A 22,401-nucleotide genomic window follows, 5' to 3' on the forward strand; every position below is an offset into this window, starting at 1 on the left:
ACATCTGTAATCCCAGCACTTTGGGAGACAGAAGCAGGAGAATTGGATGAGCCCAGGAGTTCCAGACCAGCCTGGGAAATACAGTGAGACCTCATTTCTACAAAACATTTTGAAAATTGGTCATGGTGTTGTCTGTCTCTAGTTCCAACTACTGGAGAGGCTGAGGTGGGAGGCTCGACTGAGCCCAGGAGGTGGAGGTTGCAGTGAGATGGTGCCACTGCACTCCAGCCCGGGTGACAGAACAAGACCATCTTTAAAAAAAAAAAAAAAAAAAAAAAGCAGCCGGGCGCGGTGGCTCACATCTGTAATCCCAGCACTTTGGGAGGCTGAGGCAGGCAAATCACCTGAGGTCGGGAGTTCAAGACCAGGCTGACCAACATGGAGAAACCCCGACTCTACTAGAAAAAAACAAAAAATTAGCCAAGCGTGGTGGCGGGCACCTGTAATCCCAGCTACTCAGGAGGCTGAGGCAGGAGAATTGCTTGAAGCCGGGAGGCAGAGGTTGCGGTGAGCCGAGGTCATGCCATTGCATTCCAGCCTGGGCAACTAGAGAAAAACTCCATCTAAAAAAAAAAAAAACTTTGCTTATCGTATAAAAATAAAATATATACCAAATTTTCAAATTAAATAACATTTACTAAAGCCAAAAGCACAAAATGTTTATTTATGAAAAAAATCAAATGTTATCTTATTTACGATTTATAGTATTTTTCTTGAACTTTTCTTAAAAATAAATTTGGATATTGATTTGTTGCCACCTACTGGTTAAATTCATATTTGAATGGCATTTCACATCAAATATTCACTACAGTTAATAGAAAACACAGAGAAAAAAAGTAATGTTCTTTTCTTTACAACATTTTACTAAACTACTATGATAAATTCTGCTTTCGAAAAGTCTGTAAAGTTACCTCACAAAATGGTGGCTTGACTTTTGACAGTATCTTCACTCAAATTTTTCTTTAGTGTGTTGGGACTGTTTTAAAATACCATTATAATTTATTAGAAATATAAAACCTCTAATGAAAATACTTTCAAGATGTTATTTTTAAATTTACAACTCAAACATGTATATGTACCAGTTTTTCAGAATATTGGAGTTATATAGAATTTAGGGTATTACCATCTTTTTACAGTTGATTTGTTAGGACTGAAAACCAAAAAAAAAGTTCTCATTACATTTGTTGTTATATGTCTTAGGTAAATTTTACTCTATAGCAATCTCTCCTCTAAATTCCTTTTTCATACTACACATTGAGGAAAGAGTCTGTTGTCTTACTGAACTACCTTTAAAACTACTTCCAGATTTTAAAAGCATAACAAATTTAACACTCTGAGTTCCCAATTCTAATAAATCAACTGTAAAAAGGCATTCCCTACAGTGACTGTGGAAATGTGAACATGGATTGAGTTTCTGTTTTTTGTTTTTTTTGAGACAGGGTCTCGCTCTGTTGCCCAGGCTGGAGTGCAATGGTGCCATTCTGGCTCACTGCAACCTCTGACTCCAGGTCAAGCAATTCTCCTGCCTCAGCCTCCAAAGTAGCTGGGATTACAGGCACCCGCCACCACACCTCGCTAATATTTGTAATTTTAGTAGAGATGGGGTTTCACTATGTTGGCCAGGCTAGTCTCGAACTCCTGACCTCAAGTGAGCCACCCACCTCGGCCTCCCAAAGAGTTGGGATTACAGGCATGAGCCACCCATGCCTTGATTTTTAGATGACACCAGAAAAATTATGTTAATTTTGTTGATTGTGATAATGCATTATGATTATGTAATAAATGCATGATTGCTGTGGGCTGAATTGTGTCCCCCCAAAATTCGTATGTTGAAGCCTTAACCCCCAGTGTGATATCTGAAGGTGGGGCCTTTGGCAGGTAATTAGGGTTAGAGGAAGGCATCAATGGTAGTGAGGCTCATGAAGGGATTTTTTTTTTTTTTTTTTTTGAGATGGAGTCTTGCTCTTTTGCCCAGGCTGGAGTGCAATGGCACAATCTTAGCTCACTGCAACCTCTGCCTCCCCGGTTCAAGCGATTCTCCTGCCTCAGCTTCCCAAGTAGCTAGGATTACAGGCGCCTGCCACCAAGCCCAGCTAATTTTTTTATTTTTAGTAGAGACAGGGTTTCACCATGTTGGCCAGGCTGGTCTCAAACTCCTGACCTCAGGTGATCCACCCGCCTCAGCCTCCCAAAGTGCCAGGATTACAGGCATGAGCCACCACAACTGGCCTCATGATGGGATTACATCGAGAGAGACACCAGACAGCTTGCTCCCTAACTCTCCTAAGCGTGATGGCACAGTGAGACAGAAGCCATCTGCAAGCCAAGAACAGGAGCCTCCTGGAACCTGACCATGCTGGCAGCCTGATCTCAGACTTTCGGCCTCCAGCACTGTGAGAAAGAAATGTCTGTTGTTTTAAGCCACCCAGTCTATGGTATTTTGTTATGGCAGCCTGAGTCAACTAAGACAGTGATGTATATAGCAATATGTAAGGGAGAAATAATATGCAAGAGATATAACAATAATATGCCAACTGCTTTTAAATACAGTTGCAAAAAAGAAAAAAATGGAACAAAATCTTAACGACTGTTAAATTTAGGTGCCAAGTACTTAGGGGTTTCATATGCTATCAGCTCAGTTTCTAAGTCTGAAGTTTCTTATAATTAAAAAAAACTTTAAAAAAGAAAGAATATTTAAAAAAAAAAAACTTTTTCAATGTAACTCCTAGAACCAAAACCCTGAAAATAAAATGTTTTAAGATAAAGTACTAATTTGAAATTATTACAAGGCAAAAATAAAAGGTGAGTAGAAACTTTACCATCTCTAAATAAATTTAGTAAAAATTGTTACGAGTTTTTTTGTTTTCTTGTTTTTTGTTTTTTGTTTTTGAGACAGTCTCCCAGGCTGCAGTAGCACGATCTCCGCTCACTGCAATCTCCACATCCCCAGCTCAAGCGATTCTCCTGCCTCAGCCTTCCGAGCAGCTGGGATTACAGGCGCAGGCCACCAGCACTACCACGGCCGACTGATTTTTTTGTAATTTTAGTGGAGTCGGGGTTTCACCATCTTGGCCAGGCTGATTTCAAACTCCTGACCTCAGGTGATCCACTCAGCCTCCTAAAGTCCTGGGATTACAGGCATAAGCCACTGTGCCCCGCAGATTTTTAAGATAATATGAAAGTCCAACCTAAGGGTCTCAAGCTAAAAGCACTGACCTTAAAGGCTAGTATTCTGTTGTAATTAAGTGGCCTGTTCAAATCACTTTTATGAGGGGTTAAATTTTCTTAATTATGAAAGAGAAATAATTTTTGAATCCTGTTGTAAATAGGATGATTTTCATTGTATATATCCAATAAATTATTGTTGAAGTATTTCATTTTTTTCCTGTAGTTTGGAACTGTTTATTTTGACCCTTTTTGGTTATAATAGTTCTCAAATTAGAATCTTGGATTTTTCAAAAAGATAATAACACCTGAAAATAATAAGTTTTGCTTCTTTCTAACCTGTTTGGGGTGTTTTTGTCTGATTGCACTAACACTGCTAAATACCGTAATACTACACAACAAAAAGGGAGAGCAGTCAACTCAATATTGTCCCTGATTTTGAAAGGAATAATAATAGTTATGACATTAACTATTAAAACTAATTTTTTCAATAATTTTGAGAAAGTGTCTATTTGTATTTTACAAAGAGTTTTGAAAGGACAGATATTCAAGTATGCGCCTTTGATCCATTCTTGCGTTAATTAAGTCACGGAAATCTGTTCTAAAGCAAAGATGAATAATTTCATATTTTATGTATAATTGTGAAACATCATTGTAAACTATTCAAAGTTCTATGCCCAAAATACATGCCCTCAGGAATTTTGAATAGAGGTACAAAAAGCCATTCCTCCTCTAGTTAAAGATTCCAAACTAGTTTTGGGGTTCTTAAATCTGTTTATTTCAATCACCTCATTCATTCCATAAGCACTTATTAATTATCTGTGATCCAGGGACTATGAACCAAACATAGAAGAATATAATGATTAAGAGACAATTTCTCATCTTCAAGGAGCTCACCTAATTGTCTTAAATATTGTTAACATAATAATGAAGGAAGAAACATCCACCTGAGATATCCAGAAGAATTCAGAGGAAGGAACAGCAGTCCTGAACACTGAGTGACAATGGTCAATGGCATCTCTCCAAGTATGGGCCATGAATTCCTGTGACCCCTGAGAATACTACTAAAACACTATTTGCTTTTTTCATTGACAGTGCAATAGCAAAGGTACGTGCCTGGCCAGGATCCTGGTCCTAATTCATGCTAAGGCACTAGTATTTCTAGTGCCTTGATTGATGCTAATACTAGTGCCTTGGCATGAATCATGGACAGGATCCTGGCCAGGAGCGGTGGCTCATGCCTGTAATCCCAGCACTCAGGAAGGCCAAGGCAGGCAGATCACTTGGCAGCTGTTTGAAACCAGCCTGGCCAACATGGTGAAACCCCATCTCTACTGAAAATACAAAAATTGTCCTGGCGCAGTGACACACACCTGTAGTCAAAACTACTCGGGGGGCTGAGGTGGGAGGATCACTTGAGTCCAGGAGGCGGAAACTGCAGTGTGCCAAGATCATGCCACTGCACTCCAGCCTAGGAGACAGAGTGAAACACTGTCACAAAAAAAGGAAAAAAAAAAGGCCAGGATCCGTAACTATACCAATAGTCATTATATTCTTCATCATCATTTTTTAAGTGTCTGTAACAAAGAAGTAAAAAATTATTTTTATTAATCTCTAACCTTAAAGATGTATCTTTTTAAAATTCTGTGCGAGAAAATAGCAAGTACGCATTATGCCATACAACAAAATACAATGACTATTTCAAGAAAAAGCAAGTGGGCAGTTGAGTTGTGAGCTAAAGCAGTCAATTTTTTCATAGAGCACCATGAAAGAACAAAAGACATATAAATTATGGTTATGCAAAGTAAAATATACAACATTTTCTTTTCTTTCCTTTTTTTTTTTTTTTTTTTGAGACAGGTCTTGCTCTGTCACCCAGGCTGCAGTGCAGTAGTGGTGTCATCACGGCTCAACACAGCTTCTATCTCCCAGGCTCAAGTGATCCTCCCAACTCAGTCACCCAAGCTCCCAAGTAGGTGGGAACACTAGCACACACCACCACGCCCAGCTAAGTTTTTTGGTTTTTGTTTTTTGGTTTTGAGGTGGGTTTGTCTTTTTGTAGAGACTAGGTTTCACTATGTTTTCCATGCTTATCTCAAACTCCTGGGCTCAAACGATCCTCCTGCCTCAGCTTCCCAAAATGCTGTGATTACATGAGTGAGCCACTGTACAAGGCCACAGCAGATTTTCTTAAAAGATGAAGCAAGACTGTCAATTAAAGGAAAAGATATGGCAGTATTTGTTGTTAATAACATTCAAGCTTTCAAGAGAATCAGAATTTCTTAAAACTTGTATCTGCCACTAAGAAGCATAAAAGGCTGCAATAAAGACTTTTCTAATGAGATATTAATTTTTTTAGATATTGTATAATGATATGTGTCAACATTTAAAAGATCTGCATACCTCAGTCAGCCAGTATTTTCCAAGTGATTAACGGATGATGTCACAAAAGCATGCATTGGGGAAAAGGCAATAGATTTATCTCACGCAGGATATGGCCAGAAAAAAAAGAAAACCATAGGCCCGGTGCAGTGGCTCATGCCTGTAATCCCAGCACTTTGGGAGGCCAAGGCAGGCAGACCACAAGGTCAGGAGTTCGAGACCAGCCTGACCAACATGGTGAAACCCCATCTCTACTAAAAACACAAAAATTAGCCAGGCGTGATGGCGCAGGCCTATAATCCCAGCTACTCAGGAGGCTGAGGCAAGAGAATCACTGGAACCTGGGAGGCAGATGTGAGCCAAGATCATGCCATTGCACTCCAGCCTGGGCAAAAGGGCGAGACTCCGTCAAAAAAAAAAAAAAAGGGAAATGTGGCAGGACGCGTACCTCATGCCTGTAATCCCAGCACTTAGAGAGGCCAAGGCAGCTGGATCGCTTGAGGCCAGGAGTTTGGGACCAGCCTGGTCAGCATAGCACAACCCCATCTCTACTAAAAATACAAAAATTAGTCAGGCATGGTGGTGCACACCTGTAGTCCCAGCTACTTGGGAAGCTGAGGCACAAGAATCCTTAAGCTCAGGAGGCAGAGGATGCAGTGAGCCAAGATGGCATCACTGCATTCCAGTCTAGGCAACAAAGCAATTCTGTCTCAAAAATAAAAAAACAGGGGACGGGAGTGGTGGCTCACGCCTGTAATCCAGCACTTTGGGAGGCTGAGGTGGGTGATCACCTGATATCAGGAGTTCGAAACCAGCCTGGCCAACATGGTAAAACCCATCTCTACTAAAAATACAAAAAGTTAGCCAGGTGTGGTGGCCCGCACCTGTAATCCCAGCTACTCGGAAGGCTGAGACAGGAGAATCGCTGGAACCTGGTAGGCAGAGGTTGTAGTGAGCCGAGATCATGCCACTGCACTCCAGCCTGGCTGCCAGAGCGAGAGACTGTCTCAAATAAATAAATAAGGGCTGGGCGGGGTGACTCATGCCTGTAATCCCAGCACTTGGGGAGGCCAAGGCGGGTGGATCAACTGAGGTCGGGAGATCGAGACCATCCTGGCTAACACAGTGAAACCCCATCTCTACTAAAAATACAAAAAATTAGCTGGGCGTGGTGGCACATGCCTGTGAAACCCCGTCTCCACTAAAAATACAAAAAATGAGCCAGGCATGGTGGCACATGCCTGTAATCCCAGCTACTCAAAAGGCCGAGGCAGGAGAATCTCTTGAACCCGGGAAGCAGAGGTTGCGGTAAGCCGAGATCGCGCCATTGCACTCCAGCCTGGGCGACAAGAGCAAAACTCCGTCTCAAAATAATAATAATAATAATATTAATAATAATAATTAAATAAAATAAAAATATAAATGGAAAATGTGATTTTTGTAGAATCTGAAACATTCCTAGGACTGTCCAGCTTATTAGCGTTAAAATTACTGCTGTGTCAGAGATGCCTACAACATCAAATATAGCCATATAAAAATTTCCTCAGAAAGAGTTGCCTAGGCCAGGCACAGTGGCTCACACCTGACACAAGAAAAGGATCTTTCCTAACATGCTGTTTGCCTAGCTCCCTGGTCTCACCTCCCAACACTCTCCACAAAGACATTAAACTCAACACATACCAAATTACTTCCAGAATCCACCTTGTTCTCGCTCTCCTCCATGCCCCCGTATATACGCTGCTTTTCTCTCACTGAAAAAGTTACATGCTCTCCCTAACTTTGTCATTCTCCTCCCACACAGCCCCACATACCCAAACTATGGATTTGACCTGGATAGGGAAAAACAGATAAGCTTCAAATAAACAGGAAGAGGAAAGGAGGGACAATAAAATGGAATATATAAAAGTCTAGAATGGGAAAAGGCGAAACAGAGCCAAAAAGAGGCAAAGGAATAAACTGCTGAGCTAGTACCCAAATAAAAATGACATAAAAAATGTGCTAAGGGCCTGAAAATTTTATTTCTAAACCCAAACCTGCTCCCAAGAGGCCCTGCAGGTAGGATGTGTTCACAAGTTAAATAAAAGTTTGCAGATAAGTGGTAAGAGATGGTAAAGAAGGTGGACAGAAGGCTTCAAGGAGGACTTGAAAAGTCCTGAATGTCTGAATGGCAAACATTTGTAAAATGCGTCACTATTGGCAGGAGCAGTGGTTTGCACCTGAAAACCCAGCACTTAGGGAGGCAAAAGTGGGATGATTGCTTGAGCCCAAGAATTTAAGACCAGCCTGGGCAACCTAATGAAACCCCATCTTTACAAAAAATACAAAAACTAGCCAGGTATGGTGGCACGTGCCTGTAGTCCCAGCTATACAGGAAGCTGAGGTGGGAGGATCACTTGAGCCCAGGAGGTTGAGGCTACAGTAAGCCAAGGTCGCACCAATGTACTCCAGCCTGGGCAATAGAGCGAGATCCTGACTCAAAAAAAAAAAGAAAAATCACCATTATTAAGATAAACAGTACTTTAGCAGTAATGGAGTCTTTGACATAGGACAAGGTGAAGGCCAGAAAATCTGCAGACATCTGTGTGTTCAGGTGTCCAATCCGCCACCAGAACATAGGCTCCATTAGCAAAGAACCCTTGTTCATACATCCTTTAATTTCCTACATACGTTTTATAACTAACAGTGCATTTCCATTTTAGCACTTTGTGTTTCAATATTCTGTTCAATTATGATTACAAATGAATTTTAAGTCCCCATTTTTCATAAATCTTTATCTCTTAGTTTACAATGTCATATCTTTTTTATTTTTTATTTTTTTGGAGATGGAGTTTTGCTCTTGTCGCCCAGGCTGGAGTGCAATGGTGCCATCTTGGCTCACTGAAACCTCTGCCTCATGGGTTCAAGCGATTCTCCTGCCTCAGCCTCCCAAGTAGCTGGGATTACAGGCACGCGCCACCACGCCCGGCTAATTTTTGTATTATTAATAGAGAAGGGGGTTTCACCATGTTGGCCAGGCTGGTCTCGAACTCCTGACCTCAGGTGATCCACCCGACTCAGCCTCCCAAAGTGCTGGGATTATAGGTGTGAGCAACCACGCCTGGCCTACAATGTCATCTCATTCTATTTTTTCAAAAGCATTCTCACCAGAGGTTAGCAAATGTTTCCTGCAAAAAGGAAAATGGTGAACCTTACAAAACCATAAGGCTTTGTAAGCAATATGGTCTCTCTCAAAACCACTCCAACTCTGCCACTGTGGCACAAAGGTACACAGACAATATGTAAACAAAATGAATATGATTGTGTTTCAAAAAAACTTTACGGACATAGAATTTTTTTTTTCTTTTAAGATTATAGCTCAGTGCAGCCTTGAACTCCTGGGCTCAAGTGATCCTCCCACCTCAGCCTCCCAAGTAGCTAGGACCCCAGGTGTATGCTGCCACACCTTTTTTTTTTTTTTTTTTTTTTTTTGGTAGAGATAGGGTATCACTATATTGACCAGGCTGGTCTCAAATTCCTGGTTTCAAGTGATCCTCTTGCCTCAGTCTCCCAAAGAGTACCTGGGCTATGCACTGAAATCTGAATTTCCTGTAATGTCACAAAATCTTCTGAATTATTTCAATCATTTAAAAAACATAAAGCTATCTTACAAGCCATACAAACACACATGACAGGCTATATCTGGCCAGCAATCCACAGTTTTCAGACCCCTGCTCTACACTCTAACTTAAAGATTTGACTATACAACCCTTCCACTATTCCATATTTCCAAAGTACCACAATTAACTTTATTTGCAAGTCTTTCCGCTAACCCTCATGTGATGGCCTCTGGGAAATGAACAATTAGGCATTCTTCTGATTTAAAGCCATTCAAGTTCACCCACTCACACTTTAAAAAAAAAAAAGGCCAGGAGTAGTCACTAACACCTGTAATCCCAACACTTTGGAGGCCGAAGAGGGTGGATCACCAGAGGTCAGGAGTTCAAGACCAGCCTGGCCAACATGGTGAAACCCCGTCTCTACTAAAAACACAAAAATTAGCTGGGTGTGATGGCAGCAGCCTGTAATCCCAGCCACTCAGGAGGCTGAGGCAGAAGAATCACTTGAACCCAGGAGGCGGAGGTTACAGTTAGCCAAGATCGCACCATTGCACTCCAGCCTAGGCAACAAGAGGGACACTCCATCAAGGACAGGAGAGGAAGGGAGAGGGCAGGGGAAGGCAGGGGAGGAGAGGGGAGGGGAGGGGAGGGGAAGGGAGGAAAGGAAACTTGCTTATCTAGTTTCTGATTTAAAACACTGAAGGAAGGAAAGGGGGATTTTAAGTAGCAGTGTAAATGACACAAAGAACAGTAACAACTGTTCTATTGATGTCAAATGTCAAGAGTCCATTAGGATGAATCTCAATTCTCAGTCTCAACTTCTCTCCCGTAGATTGAAAAACTAAAATCTAAACAGTAGCTTTTGAGTTTGATGAGATATCCTAAAGTAATTCTCACATTTTAAAGAAATGCCAAAAACTAAACAAATGAATAATATGACCAAGCATATCGCAAGAAACGAAAAAAAAATTCATTATAAGGAAAACACATTATATGTGCTACGTAACAATTTTAAGTTATTACAGGGAATAGCATGAAAGACAACTGAAACAGCTTATCTTTCAAAAGATGAAAACTTCTCATTCGTCTATATATTCATTCATATTTATTTTACACATGAACATGTCAATGTGTTTGGAATACAAGTAGGGCAAGAAATTGGTGTCCAAAACAGACATGGTCTGTGAGCTCTTGGGCCTACGTTCTACATCTGCTCTTTCCATTATCATAGCCATCAGCCCCATGTAGCTATTTAAATTTAAATTAGAGTTAAATAAAATTAAAAACCGGTTCCCCAGTCACACTAGTCACACTTCACATGGCCAAGGGCCAGCTTTCAGCTATGATACTGGACATCACAGATACAGAATGTTTCCATAATCACAGAAAGTTCTGTTCGGTAGCAAAGGTTTAAAACGTTACGTACTTTCCTCTCTCTGCTGACTAGACATTAAGATGAAACTTAACTTCTTTCTTTTAAAAAAGAGTGCAAAATTTTACTGCTGTCTTTTAGGGAAGTACCAGGTGACAGTCTTTCTACAGATGTACTTTATATCAAAGCTGTAAAAACTTCTAAGGTTTTCTAATCCAGCAAAATAATCACCAAATGCCTTTACCAAGGTTTTAAAGTTTTTTAAAAAATTCCTGGAGGTAAGTATTTCATTATTAATAACTATTCCAATTTACTAATTGGCTTCAAACCATTCTCAACTGCATTCACAACTGCAGTATTTCCTTTCCTAGAAAGTGAAGGATTCTGCACTTAATTGATTATCACGTAACTCTCTATGATGCAGAAAACAGCTCCTGCTTGTCACCTCTGCATGGTGACTGGAACACAGAGGGTACTCAAACAACTGTTATATGAAGGTCAATAAACTGTAAGTCTCCAGCACTGTCAAAAGCAACACAAGGCCAGGTGCAGTGGCTCATGCCTATAATCCCAGCACTTTAGGAGGGCAAGGCGGGCGGATCACAAGGTCAGGAGTTCAAGACCAGCCTGGCCAATATGGTGAAACCCTGTCTCTACTAAAAACACAAAAATTAGCCAGGCATGGTGGTGTGCGCCTGTAGTCCCAGCTACTCGGGAGGCTGAGGCAGAAGAACTGATTGAACCCCAGCAGGCAGAGGAGGTTGCAGTGAGCCAAGATCGCACCACTGCACTCTAGCCTGGGTGCCAGAGCAAGACTCCATCTCAAAAAAACAAACAAACAACAACAACAAACCCACAAAAGCCACATTCCATTTCACAACTCTAGTTACTGATGGAGCTTCCAGTCTTTGCTGCTTCTCATTTGTTAAAAAAAAAAAAAAAACGTTATTAACTGCATGATTTAAGCAGCACCAAACTGCTTGGGTATCGGTTTTCTGGGTCCCTGAAAATCAAGGACTTACTAAACAGTAAAAATTCTACATGAAAAAATAAAATATTGCACACTGCCTGGGAACTGTAAAATTAATATAAATTAATTTATCTTTTACTTGGCTATGAGACAGACTAGCTTTTTTTTTTTTTTTAAGATAAGGTTTCACTCCATCACCCAGGCTGAAGTGCAGTGGGCATGATCATGGCTCACTGAATCCTCCACCTCTGGGCTCAAGCAATCCTCCCACCTCTACTCAGCTTTCTAAGTAGCTGGGACTACAGACATGCGCCACCACGCCCGGCTAATTATTTAATTTAGTAGAAACAGGGTCTTGCTATGTTGCCCAGGCTGGTCTTAAACTCCTGGACTCAAGCAATCCTCCGGCTTCAGTCTCCCAAAGTGCTGGGATTACAGGCCACCATGCCTGGTTAATTTTTTCTTTAATTTTTGTAGAGACAGGTCTCACTAGCCCAAGCTGGTCTCAAATTCCTGGACTCAAGTGATCCTCCCACCTCACCCTCTCAAAGTGGTGGGATCACAGGAGTGAGCCACCATATTGACCACAGACTGGCTTATAAATATGTGTAACTACAGTGAGATATTCAGCCGAAGAATGAGGGAGAGGGGGAGGAGGAGGAAAAATTATGGCTGGGCATGACGCCCATGCCTATACTCCCAGCACTTTGGGAGGACTGAGGCGGGAGGATCGCTTGAGTCCAGGAGTTTGAGACTTCCCTGGGCAGCTTGGCAAGACCCCCATCTCTGCAAAAAAATTTTAAAAATTAGCCAGGCATGGTGGCACAAACTTGTGGTCCCAGCTACTTGGAAAGCTGAAGCAGGAGAATTGCTTGAACCCAGGAGGCAGAGGTTGCAGTGAGCTGAGATGGCACCACTGCACTCCAGCCTGGGTGACAGGGCGAGACTCCGTCTCAAAAAAAAAAAAAAAAAAGAAAAGCAGTAGCTTGCACAATTAATTCTAAATTACATTAACAAAGACATCTCAAATGTCTCAACTACTCATGAAAGACAGCTGTATCAAAATTGCACATTTCCTTGAAAACAGAAATCAAAATGTTTTCAAATTAGTCCATACCAGTGACATATACCATTAATATTAATGAGAATATGGCTGCTTGGCAAACTTTTTTTTTTTTTTTTTTCTGAGATGGAGTTTCGCTCTTGTTCCCCAGGCTGGAGTGCAATGGCGCGATCTCACTGCAACCTCCACCTCCCGGGTTCAAGCGATTCTCATGCCTCAGCCTCCTGAGTAGCTGGGATTACAGACATGGGCCACCACGCCCAGCCAATTCTGTATTGTTAATAGAAACGGGGTTTCTCCATGTTGGTCAGACTGGTCTCAAACTCCTGACATCAGGTGATCCACCCACGTCGGCTTCCCAAAGTGCTGGGATTACAGGTGTGAGCAACCGCGCACAGCAGGCAAACTTAATAAGACACTATTTGGTATAGAATGCCTTTGAACTATTTTCTTTTTTTTTTTTTTTTGAGATGGAGTCTCGCTCTGTTGCCCAGGCTGGAGTGCAACGGCATGATCACGGCTCACTGCAACCTCCACCTCCTGGTTCAAGCGATTCTCCTGCCTCAGCTTCCTGAGTAGCTGAGCACCCGCCATCATGCCCAACTAATTTTTGTATTTTAGTAGAGATGAGATTTCACCATGTTGGCCAGGCTGGTGTTCAACTACTGACCTCAGGTGATCCAACTGCCTCGGCCTCCCAAAGTGCTGGAATTACAGCCATGAGCCACCATGTCCAGCTGCATTTGAACTATTTTCTAACCAAACTAGTTCTGCCCAATCAGATGATACACTTTAAAAAAAAAAAAATTTATCTAAAGAAAGTTATCATTCATGCCAGCACTGAAAACAGAAAATAAAAAATAAAAAATGAATATATCAGAGCAGCCGGGCGCAGTGGCTCACGCCGTAATCCCAGCACTTTGGGAGGCCAAGGCGGGCAGATCACCTGAGGTTAGGGGTTCGAGACCAGCCTGGCCAACATGGTGAAACCCCATCTCTACTAAAAATACAAAAATTAGCCGGGCGTGGTGGCGCTTTCCTGTAATCCTAGCTACTTGGAAGGCTGAGGCAGGAGAATCACTTGAACTCGGAGGTGGAGGTTGCAGTGAGCCTAGATTGCATCACTGCACTCCAGCCTGGGCAACAGAGTGAGATTTTTTTAGAAAGAGAGAAAGAAAGAGAAGGAAGGAAGGAAGGAAGGAAGGAAGGAAGGAAGGAAGGAAGGAAGGAAGGAAGGGAGGGAGGGAGGGAGGGAGGGAGGGAGGGAGGGGAGGGAGGGAGGGGAGGGGAGAGGAGGGGAGGAAGAAAAGAAAGAAAGAAATCAGAGCTTGTCAAGAACCTATGAAAGAATTAGGGGGGCCAAGCATGGTGGCTCACGCCTGTAATCCCAGCACTTTGGGAGGCCAAGGTAGGTGGATCACTGGAGGTTGGGAGTTCAAGACCAGCCCGACCAACATGGCGAAGCCCCGTCTCTACTAAAAATACAAAATTAACTGGGCATGGTGGCGCATGCCTGTAATCCCAGCTACTCAGGAGGCTGAGGCAGGAAAATCGCTGGAACATGGGAGGCGGAGGTTGCGGTGAGCCGAGATCACACCACTGCACTCCAGCATGGGCAACAAGAGTGAAACTCCATCTCAAAAAACAAAAAAGAATTAGGAAAAGAGAGTAATAACATATAGTAGCATTAAAGTACAACCACACCTTAATACCCTATGTAATCAGAGATTCTTCACAAATATCCATGTGAAAGTCCTAGGGTCAAGGACTGGCTAAGCCCAAAAAACCAGAGATAACTGAACAGACACAGCAGGAAGAAAAGAGTAAATAAATAGCAAAGTTACTATTTATTGAACGGTGCCTGTCTTTTTTTTTGAGCTGGAGTCTCGCTCTGTCGCCAGGCTGGTGTGCAGTGCCATGATCTCAGCTCACCGCAACTCCACCTCCCAGGTTCAAGCGATTCTCCTGCCTCAGCCTCCTGCGTAGCTGGGATTACAGGCACATGCCACCACACCTGGCTAATTTTTGTATTTTTAGTAGAGATGGGGTTTCGCCATGTTGGCCAGGATGATCTCGATCTCCTGAACTTGTGATCCACCTGCCTCAGCCTCCCAAAGTGCTGGGATTACAGGCGTGAGCCACTGTGCCTGGCCAAACAGTGCCTGTCTTAATACAGCAGGCATTATGCTAAATATATCACCTGAATTTTTACTTAATCCTCACAATAACCCTGTAGTTGCTATAATTTTTTTTTTTTTTTTTTGAGACAGAGTCTCTCTCTGTCACCCAGACTGGAGTACAGTGGCTCAATCTCAGCTCACTGCAACCTCCACCTCCCCTGTCTTAGGTAATTCTCCAGCCTCAGCCACCCGAGTAGCTGGGATTACAGGCACATGCCACCATGCCTGGCTAATTTTTGTATTTTTAGTAGAGAAAGGGTTTCACCATGTTGGCCAGGATGTTCTCGATCTCCTGACCTCGCGATCCACCCACCTTGGCCTCCCAAAGTGCTAGGATTACAGGCATGAGCCACCGCGCCTGGCCAAACAGTGCCTATCTTGATACAGCAGGCATTATGCTAAATATACCAGCTGAATTTTTACTTGATCCTCACAATAACCCTGTGGTTCCTACAATTTTTTTTCTTTTTTTTTTTTTTTGAGACGGAATCTCTGTCACCCAGGCTGGAGTGCAGTGGCTCAATCTGAGCTCACCGCAACCTCCGCCTCCCCCGTTTCAAGTAATTCTCCTGCCTCAGCCTCCCAGGTAGCTAGAACTACAGGCATACGCCAACACACCCAGCTAATTTTTGTATTAGTAGAGACGGGGTTTCTCCATATTGGCCAGGCTGGTCTCCAACTCCTGACCTCCCCACCTTGGCCTCCCAAAGTGCTATAGTTGCTATAATTAATCCCATTTTACAAATGAGAAAACTGAGGCACACAGATAGCTTAAACATGTTCAGATTACATGGCTATTAAGCCATTACACAGCAGGATTAGGGTAAGAAGCCACGTCTGCCAGCCAACCCTATACTACATTAAAGTTTACAGAGCCTATCTTATGCGCTTTATCTATTTGCTACCACCTTGTGATACGATTTGAATGTTTATCCCATCTGAAACTCACGTTAAAACTTAATCCCCAATGTGGGTATTATGAGGCAGGTCTTTAAGAGATGACAGTGTCATGACGGTTCTGCCCTCATGAATGGAACCTATTCATGGATTAATGAGCTAACGAATTTTAACGGGTAATCCTGGGAGTGCGAATGGTGGCTTTATAAGAGGAAGAGACCTGAGCTAGCACACTCAGCCCCCTAACCATGTGATACTCTAGGCCGCCTTGGGACTCTGCAGAGTCCCCACCAGCAAGAAGGTCCTCATTAGATGCACCCCTTGACCTTGGCCTCCCCAGCATGCAGAACTGAAAGAAATAAATTCCTTTTCTTTATAAATTACCCAGTCTTAACCAGGCCCACCCCTGGTTAAGGCTGGGTAACAGGCTCACCCCTGTAATCCCAGCACTCTGGGAGGCTGAGGCGGGCGAATCACCTGAGGTCAGGAGTTTGAGACCACCCTAGGTGACAGAGTTATACTCCGTCTCAAAAATAATAATAATAACAATAATAATAATAATAAATCACCGGCCGGGCGCAGTAGCTCACACCGGTAATCCCAGCACTTTGGGTGGCTGAGGCAGGAGGATCACCTGAGGTCAGGAGTTTAAGACCAGCCTTGCCAAAATGGTGAAACCCCATCTCCACTAAAAATACAAAAAATTAACTGGGTGTGGTGGCCGGCACCTATAATCCCAGCTACTCGGGAGGCTGAGGCAGCAGAATCGCTTGAACCCAGGGGGCGGAGGCTGCAGTGAGCCAAGATTGTGCCATTGCACTCCAGCCTGGGAGACAAGAACAAGACTCCATCTCAAAAAAAAAAAGAAGAAGAAGAAGAAGAATAAATAAATAACCCAGTCTCAGAAATTCAGTTACTGCAACAGTAAACAGACTAAGACACCTTTATAATCCACTGTAAAGTAGGCTGTGCAGTTTGATGATCCTATTTTCCTAGAGAAAATAAGAGATTCAGGAAGGATGAATCATTCCCTCCCTATGGAGCAAGCAGCAGAGCTGGGTCTAGAATCCCCGTCTTTTAACTCTTCACCACTGTTTCTCCTCCTCAATATGCTTAGCTAGTGTGGTGGTTTCAAAAATATGTTCACAAATTACTTAATTTGCATTTCTTCAAAGGGCAGAACCTGAACTCTCCCTTGAGTGTGGGCTGCACCCAGTAACTCCCTTCTAACAAACGCGGCAGAAGTGGCAGTGTGAGGTCTTCTAAGGGTGTGTTATAAAAATGTAACCGCAGCTTCCTCCTTGCTCCCTCTTGATGAAGCCAGCTGACATGTTGTGAGAACATTCAAGAAGAGGTCCACAGAGCAACAGGCAAGGCCTCCTGCCAACAGCCTGGAAGCAGATCCTCCAGCCTCAGCCAAGCCTTCAAAATGACTGCAACCCTGAGCCAGAACCACCCCACTAAACTGCTTCCAAATTCTTAACCCACAGAAACTAAGATGGTAAATGTTGCATTAAACCACTATGCTTCACAGTAACTTGTTATGTGGTAATAAATAGCTAATACGACTAGGGGCTGGGTGTGGTGGCTCACGCAAGTAATCCCAGCACTTTGGGAGGCCAAGGTGGGCAGATTACTTGAGGTCAGGGTATCGAGACCAGCCTGGCCAACATAGTGAAACCCAGTCTCTTACTAAAAATACAAAAATTAGCTGGGTGTGGTGGCGCACGCCTGTAATCCCAGCTACTCGGGAGGCTGAGGCAGGAGAATTGCTTGAACCCAGGAGATGGAGGTTGCATGAGCCAAGATCGCACCAGTGCACTCCAGCCTGGGTGACGGAGCGAGACTCTATCTCAAAAGAAAAAGAAAGAAAAAAAAACTCTTCGCTAGTCATCAGAATTACATGATCCCTCCCTTAATTTCACACAGTAAATGCCAGTACCTCTACTGGTTAACATTCTATTCCACCTTGTGTCACTGCTAGTTGTTTACCTGCCTGTCTTTGAGACTAAGTCATAAATCCCTTATTATATCTAAGGTTCAATTTTCTCATCAGTAAAATGAAAGGGTTAGATTAAGTAATTGCTAAGGAACTCCCAACTCCAAAATTCCATAAGGATGACTCTTAATTGAAAAAAGTAAGATAGCACAGTTGTAAGCTTCGACTTGGTAGTTTTAAATCTCAGCTCTACAACCTATCAGCTCTAAACAACGGGCCTGCTGCTGAACATTTCTGTGCCTCAGTTCCTCATCTGTAAAATGAGAATAGTGCTGTTAGAATTCTTCCAGGTAATGGTTTTGTTTTTTTGTGTTTTTTTTTGAAACAGGGTCTCCCTCTGTCACCAGGCTGGAATGCAGTGGTGCAATCATGGCTCACTGCAGCCTTGACCTCCTGGGCTCAAGCAATCCTCCCATCTCAGCCTCCCAAGTAGCTGGGATTACAGGAGCGTGCCATCCAGCCCAGTTTGTTGTTGTTGTTGTTGTTGTTGTTGTTGTTGTTGTTGTTGTTGTTGTTGTTTGGTGGAGACAGGGTTTTGTCACGTTGCTCAGTGGTCTCAAACTCCTGAGCTCAAATGATCCGCCTTCCTTGGCCTCCCAAAGTGATGGGATTACAGACTGCCTTCAAGCAAATTCATCAGGCCCATGTTCCTGAATGCCCCAAGGTGAGCAGTAAGGAACAGAAAAACACTTTCCTTCTCCAGAAAATCCCACTCCTGAGCTGATAGGAGGGGATCTCAGAAAGAATCATCACAAAAGACAGGACAAACTAAAGAAGCTGGCAGACTTTTTTAATTCTTCCCAGTACAAACTGGAACTAGACATGCAGAGAGCCTTCCTAAAGGCAATGCCCAAATCCTACTTGAGGCCAAACTTCTCCCCAGGGAGACTGAGAGCCAATGTTCTTATCATAACACTCCTCCCCACAGTGCACCCACACATAAGGAAGCCTGAGCAGTTGTGGCTGTCACACAACAGATGCAGCCTTCAGGCCAGAACCTTCCAGGACCTTCCTCTTTGCTGGCCCAACAGCTGCTGCATCTGCCTGGCCTTCGAGGAGCAGCCAGTATGTATGTGGCTGTGTGGAGCAAGAATGTGCCAAAATAAGCAACCAAGTCAATCAGAGATGGGTTTGGGGCTAAGTTGACATGGTAACAGGACCAGTCACAGGTCTCCCCATGTATGGTGAGACCACAAAGCCCTATGTCCTCCATTCATTCTTCTCTGGGCAGTTTCTGTCCAGGACAGCTATGGGGCAAATTCCACCTTATCCTTAAGATTCACCACCTGGGTGTGCGTGGCTCTTGCCCAGCAGCTCATCCAGCTCATCCAGCTCATCCACCCTGTACTCCTGAGATGCTTTTTTCCTCCTGCACAGGCTGTGGGTCCTTTCCCCTAACGAATCACTCCAGCTAGTAGCCCACAGTCCTGGCCACAAAGGCCACAGGGTATGTAACTTAAGTAGCATAGGTAAGCACTACGATCCAAAGCACAAGCCACACATCATCAGGCAGCCTAGCACAATTTACTGGGAATCCACTCACGCACAGCAATGCAAGAGATCACACCCTGTTTTATGCAACAGTTGGGTACCACAAATAATCTGCAGCACAGCCCATACTCCTCTGTCCAGCCCTGGTCTCTACCTGCTGGCTGGGAACAGACATTGCTACTCCTAGCAGCCCACAAGGCCTCCTGTTGTTTTTTAATAACAACTACAGTCAGACATATAACTCACATGTACAATTCACCCAATTAAAGTGTACAACTTAATGACTTCAGTATATTCACAGAGCTGTACAACCATTACCAAAATCAATTTTACAGTATTTTTATCATCCCAAAAAGAAACACATACCCATCAACAGGCACTCCCCATATTTCCCCCTCCCCACCAGCTCTAGGTAACCATAAATCTACTTTCTGTCTCTATGAGTTTGCTTATTCCAGATATTTGATATAAATTAAATCATATTAATACGTGGTCTTTCATGACTGACTTCTTTGATCTAGCATAACGTTTTCAAGATATATCCATGTTGTAGCATGTAACAGTACTTCATTATTTTTACTGCTGAATAATATTCCATTGTAAGGATATGCTACATTTTGTTTATTCATCAACTGACATCTGAGATGTTTCCATCTGGCTATGATCAACAATGTTGCTCTTTCAGTTTTAAGTAACAGAAAATACAGCAGGGCACAGTGGCTCACGCCTATAATCCTAGCACTTCGGGAGGCCACAGCAGGAGGAGTGCTAGAGACCAGGAGTTCAAGACTAGCCTGCACAACACGGCAAGACCTCATCTCTACGAAAAAAAAAAATTTTTTTTTTCATTAGCAAGCAAGGCACAGTGGCTCACGCCTGTAATCCCAACACTTTGGCAAACAGAGGCAGAAGGATCATTTAAGCTCAGGAGTTTGAAACCAGCCTGGGCAACATTACAAGACCACATCTCAACTGAAAATAAAAATTTTAAAAAAATTAGCCAGGCATGGTGGAGCACACCTGTGGTCCCAGCTACTCAGGAGGCTGTGGTGGGAGGACTGCTTAAGCCTGGGAGGTCAAGGCTGCAGTAAGCCATGATAATGTCACTGTGTTCTAACCTGGGTGAGAGAACCTGTCTCCAAGAAAAAAAAGTGACAGAAAATCCAACTCAACCCTGCTTAAACAAATAACTAAACGTCCAGCAGGCAGCCTTTGCATAAGACACAGCCTGAGTTAGGGTTTAAATATCACCATCAGGGCCGAGCACGGTGCCTCACGCCTGTTACCTCAGCACTTTGGGAGGCTGAGGCAAGCAGATCCCTTGAGGTCAGGAGTTTTGAGACCAGCCTGGCCCACATGGTGAAACCCCGTCTCTACAAAAAATACAAAAATTAGCCAGGCGTGGTGGCACCTGCCAGTAGTCCAGCTACTTGGGAGGCAGAGGCAGGAGAATCACCTAAAACTGGAAGGCAGAAGTTTCAGTGAGCTGAGACCATGCCACCGCACTCCAGCCTGGGTGACACAGTGAGACTCTAAAATAAATAAATTAAATTAAATAAATAAATATCACCATCAGGATTGAGTTTCTAACTCTTGGCAAGGCTCAGTTCTCTGTTCATTTTCAGGATCTGCATGGTGACAAAATGGCTTCAATACCTCTATTTCACATCCTCTCCATTGAAGCTTATAGGAGAAAGCAAGAGCCTCTCCCAAATCCTCATGCAAAGGCCCTAAGATTAGCTCTGGGTGGGCTCTCCAACTGAAAAGTGGAAGGCACTAAGTAAAATAGGTCGTGCTCCATCCTGGAGCATGAAGGAAACTAGAGAGAAACCTAAACAATGTGAACCAAAAATTGACAAGAGATAATCCCTATACAAAAACTGAGGCCCATTTCGACTAGGATAAATGGAATCTGGGCAGCTGAAAAAATTTTTAAGCCCAGTTTAGAGTGTTGTGACAATTAAACCTGATAAATGCATATTAAAGTATGTAGCGGAATGCCCAATACACAATAAATACGTAATAAATGTTACTCACTATATTAGCTATTTTTTGTAGCTAATATAGTGACTAATTTAGATAAACCCATGAAATTTGATAGTTTGGGGCAAAAAAAGACAATTTCACACAGTTCAACATCATACATACTCAGCTTAAAATTAAGGCAAGTACAACCTGTATTTGCTTTTTCATAGTGAAATGTAAGTCTGCATCTCTATTAGATATATTAAATACCCAAAAGAAAGAACAGTTATTTCCAAAATTTTCAAAACCTTGGGTTAAAAATGCAAGTATCTCTTCTTTAACAGAGATTTCTCTGGTCCTGTGGAAGATACATAATAGAGGCAAAATATGAGAAATGAAAGACCCTGAGACAGCTAGTACTCCCAAAGCATCTGCTACCCTAACAACACTATGGTAAAGGCCTTATGTGTATCCACCTTCTCCTTTATTAGCTAAAACTCCCAACTAAGACTGTTAAATCTTTTCGTAGTAAACCATCACTTGATTTTTTTTTTTGAGACGGAGTCTCGCTCTGTCGCCCAGGCTGGAGTGCAGTGGCGCGATCTCGGCCTCACTGCAAGCTCCGTCTCCCAGGTTCATGCCATTCTCCTGCCTCAGCCTCCTGGGTAGCTGGGACTACAGGCGCCCACCACCACACCCGGCTAATTTTTTGTATTTTGCTTAGTAGAGATGGGGTTTCACTGTGTTAGCCAGGATGGTCTCGATCTCCTGACCTTGTGATCCGCCTGCCTCGGCCTCCCAAAGTGCTGCGATTACAGGCGTGAGCCACTGCGCCCGGCCAAATAACACTAATTTTTTAAAAAACTGCTGGAGTCCTCCATTCCTTTCATCACGTCTTAGTCTCCTCCCTGTCCCTTTATTTTAGTTTGAAATTACAAACCTAAATAGAAACGACCTGCTATAAACAATAAGTATCTCTTCACTATTTCTAGATCTGATGTAATACCAGCCGAGATTGGTGGATCACCTGAGGTCAGGAGTTCGGGACCAGCCTAGCAAACATGGTGAAACCCCATCTCTACTAAAAATACAAAAAATAGCCGGGTGTGGTGGTGTGCACTTGTTATCCCAGCTACTCGGGAGGCTGAGGCAAGAGAATTGCTTGAACCCAGGAGGTGGAGGTTACAGTGAGCCGAGATCACGCCATTGCACTCCAGCCTGGGCAACAAGAGCAAGACTCCGTCTCAAAAAACAAAAAAAAATAACAAAACAAAACAAAACAAAAAAAAGATTCAAAGATAAATGAGGCTTTAGAGAAATG

At 43.1% G+C, this 22,401-nt stretch overlaps 2 protein-coding genes across 27 annotated transcripts in view; both read right to left on the reverse strand.

Annotated features, from left to right (window-relative positions):
* The window catches only part of SRPK2 (SRSF protein kinase 2), a 287,622-nt gene that overhangs the window by 223,539 nt on the left and 41,682 nt on the right, over positions 1-22,401 (reverse strand). For 8 of the 26 annotated variants that reach the window (XR_010134723.1, XR_010134724.1, XM_063708696.1 and 5 more), the window contains exon 3: positions 441-563. The exons of the other annotated variants lie outside the window; for them this stretch is intronic. Coding sequence is in view for 6 of the 8 variants with exons in the window: in XM_063708696.1 (XP_063564766.1) it covers positions 441-563 (123 nt within the window). In the remaining 2 variants the exon portion in view is untranslated. The remainder of the gene's footprint in view (positions 1-440; positions 564-22,401) is intronic. 26 annotated transcript variants of the gene reach the window in all.
* On the reverse strand, positions 18,825-19,430 carry SMIM12 (small integral membrane protein 12). Its single transcript, XM_063708304.1, is given in 5 exon segments — positions 18,825-18,874; positions 18,877-18,919; positions 18,921-18,974; positions 18,976-19,162; positions 19,375-19,430. Coding segments are annotated over 5 exon segments (390 nt in total).

The sequence above is a fragment of the Gorilla gorilla genome, chromosome 6 (assembly GCF_029281585.2).
Source record: "Gorilla gorilla gorilla isolate KB3781 chromosome 6, NHGRI_mGorGor1-v2.1_pri, whole genome shotgun sequence".
Classification (NCBI taxonomy): Eukaryota; Metazoa; Chordata; class Mammalia; order Primates; family Hominidae; genus Gorilla; species Gorilla gorilla.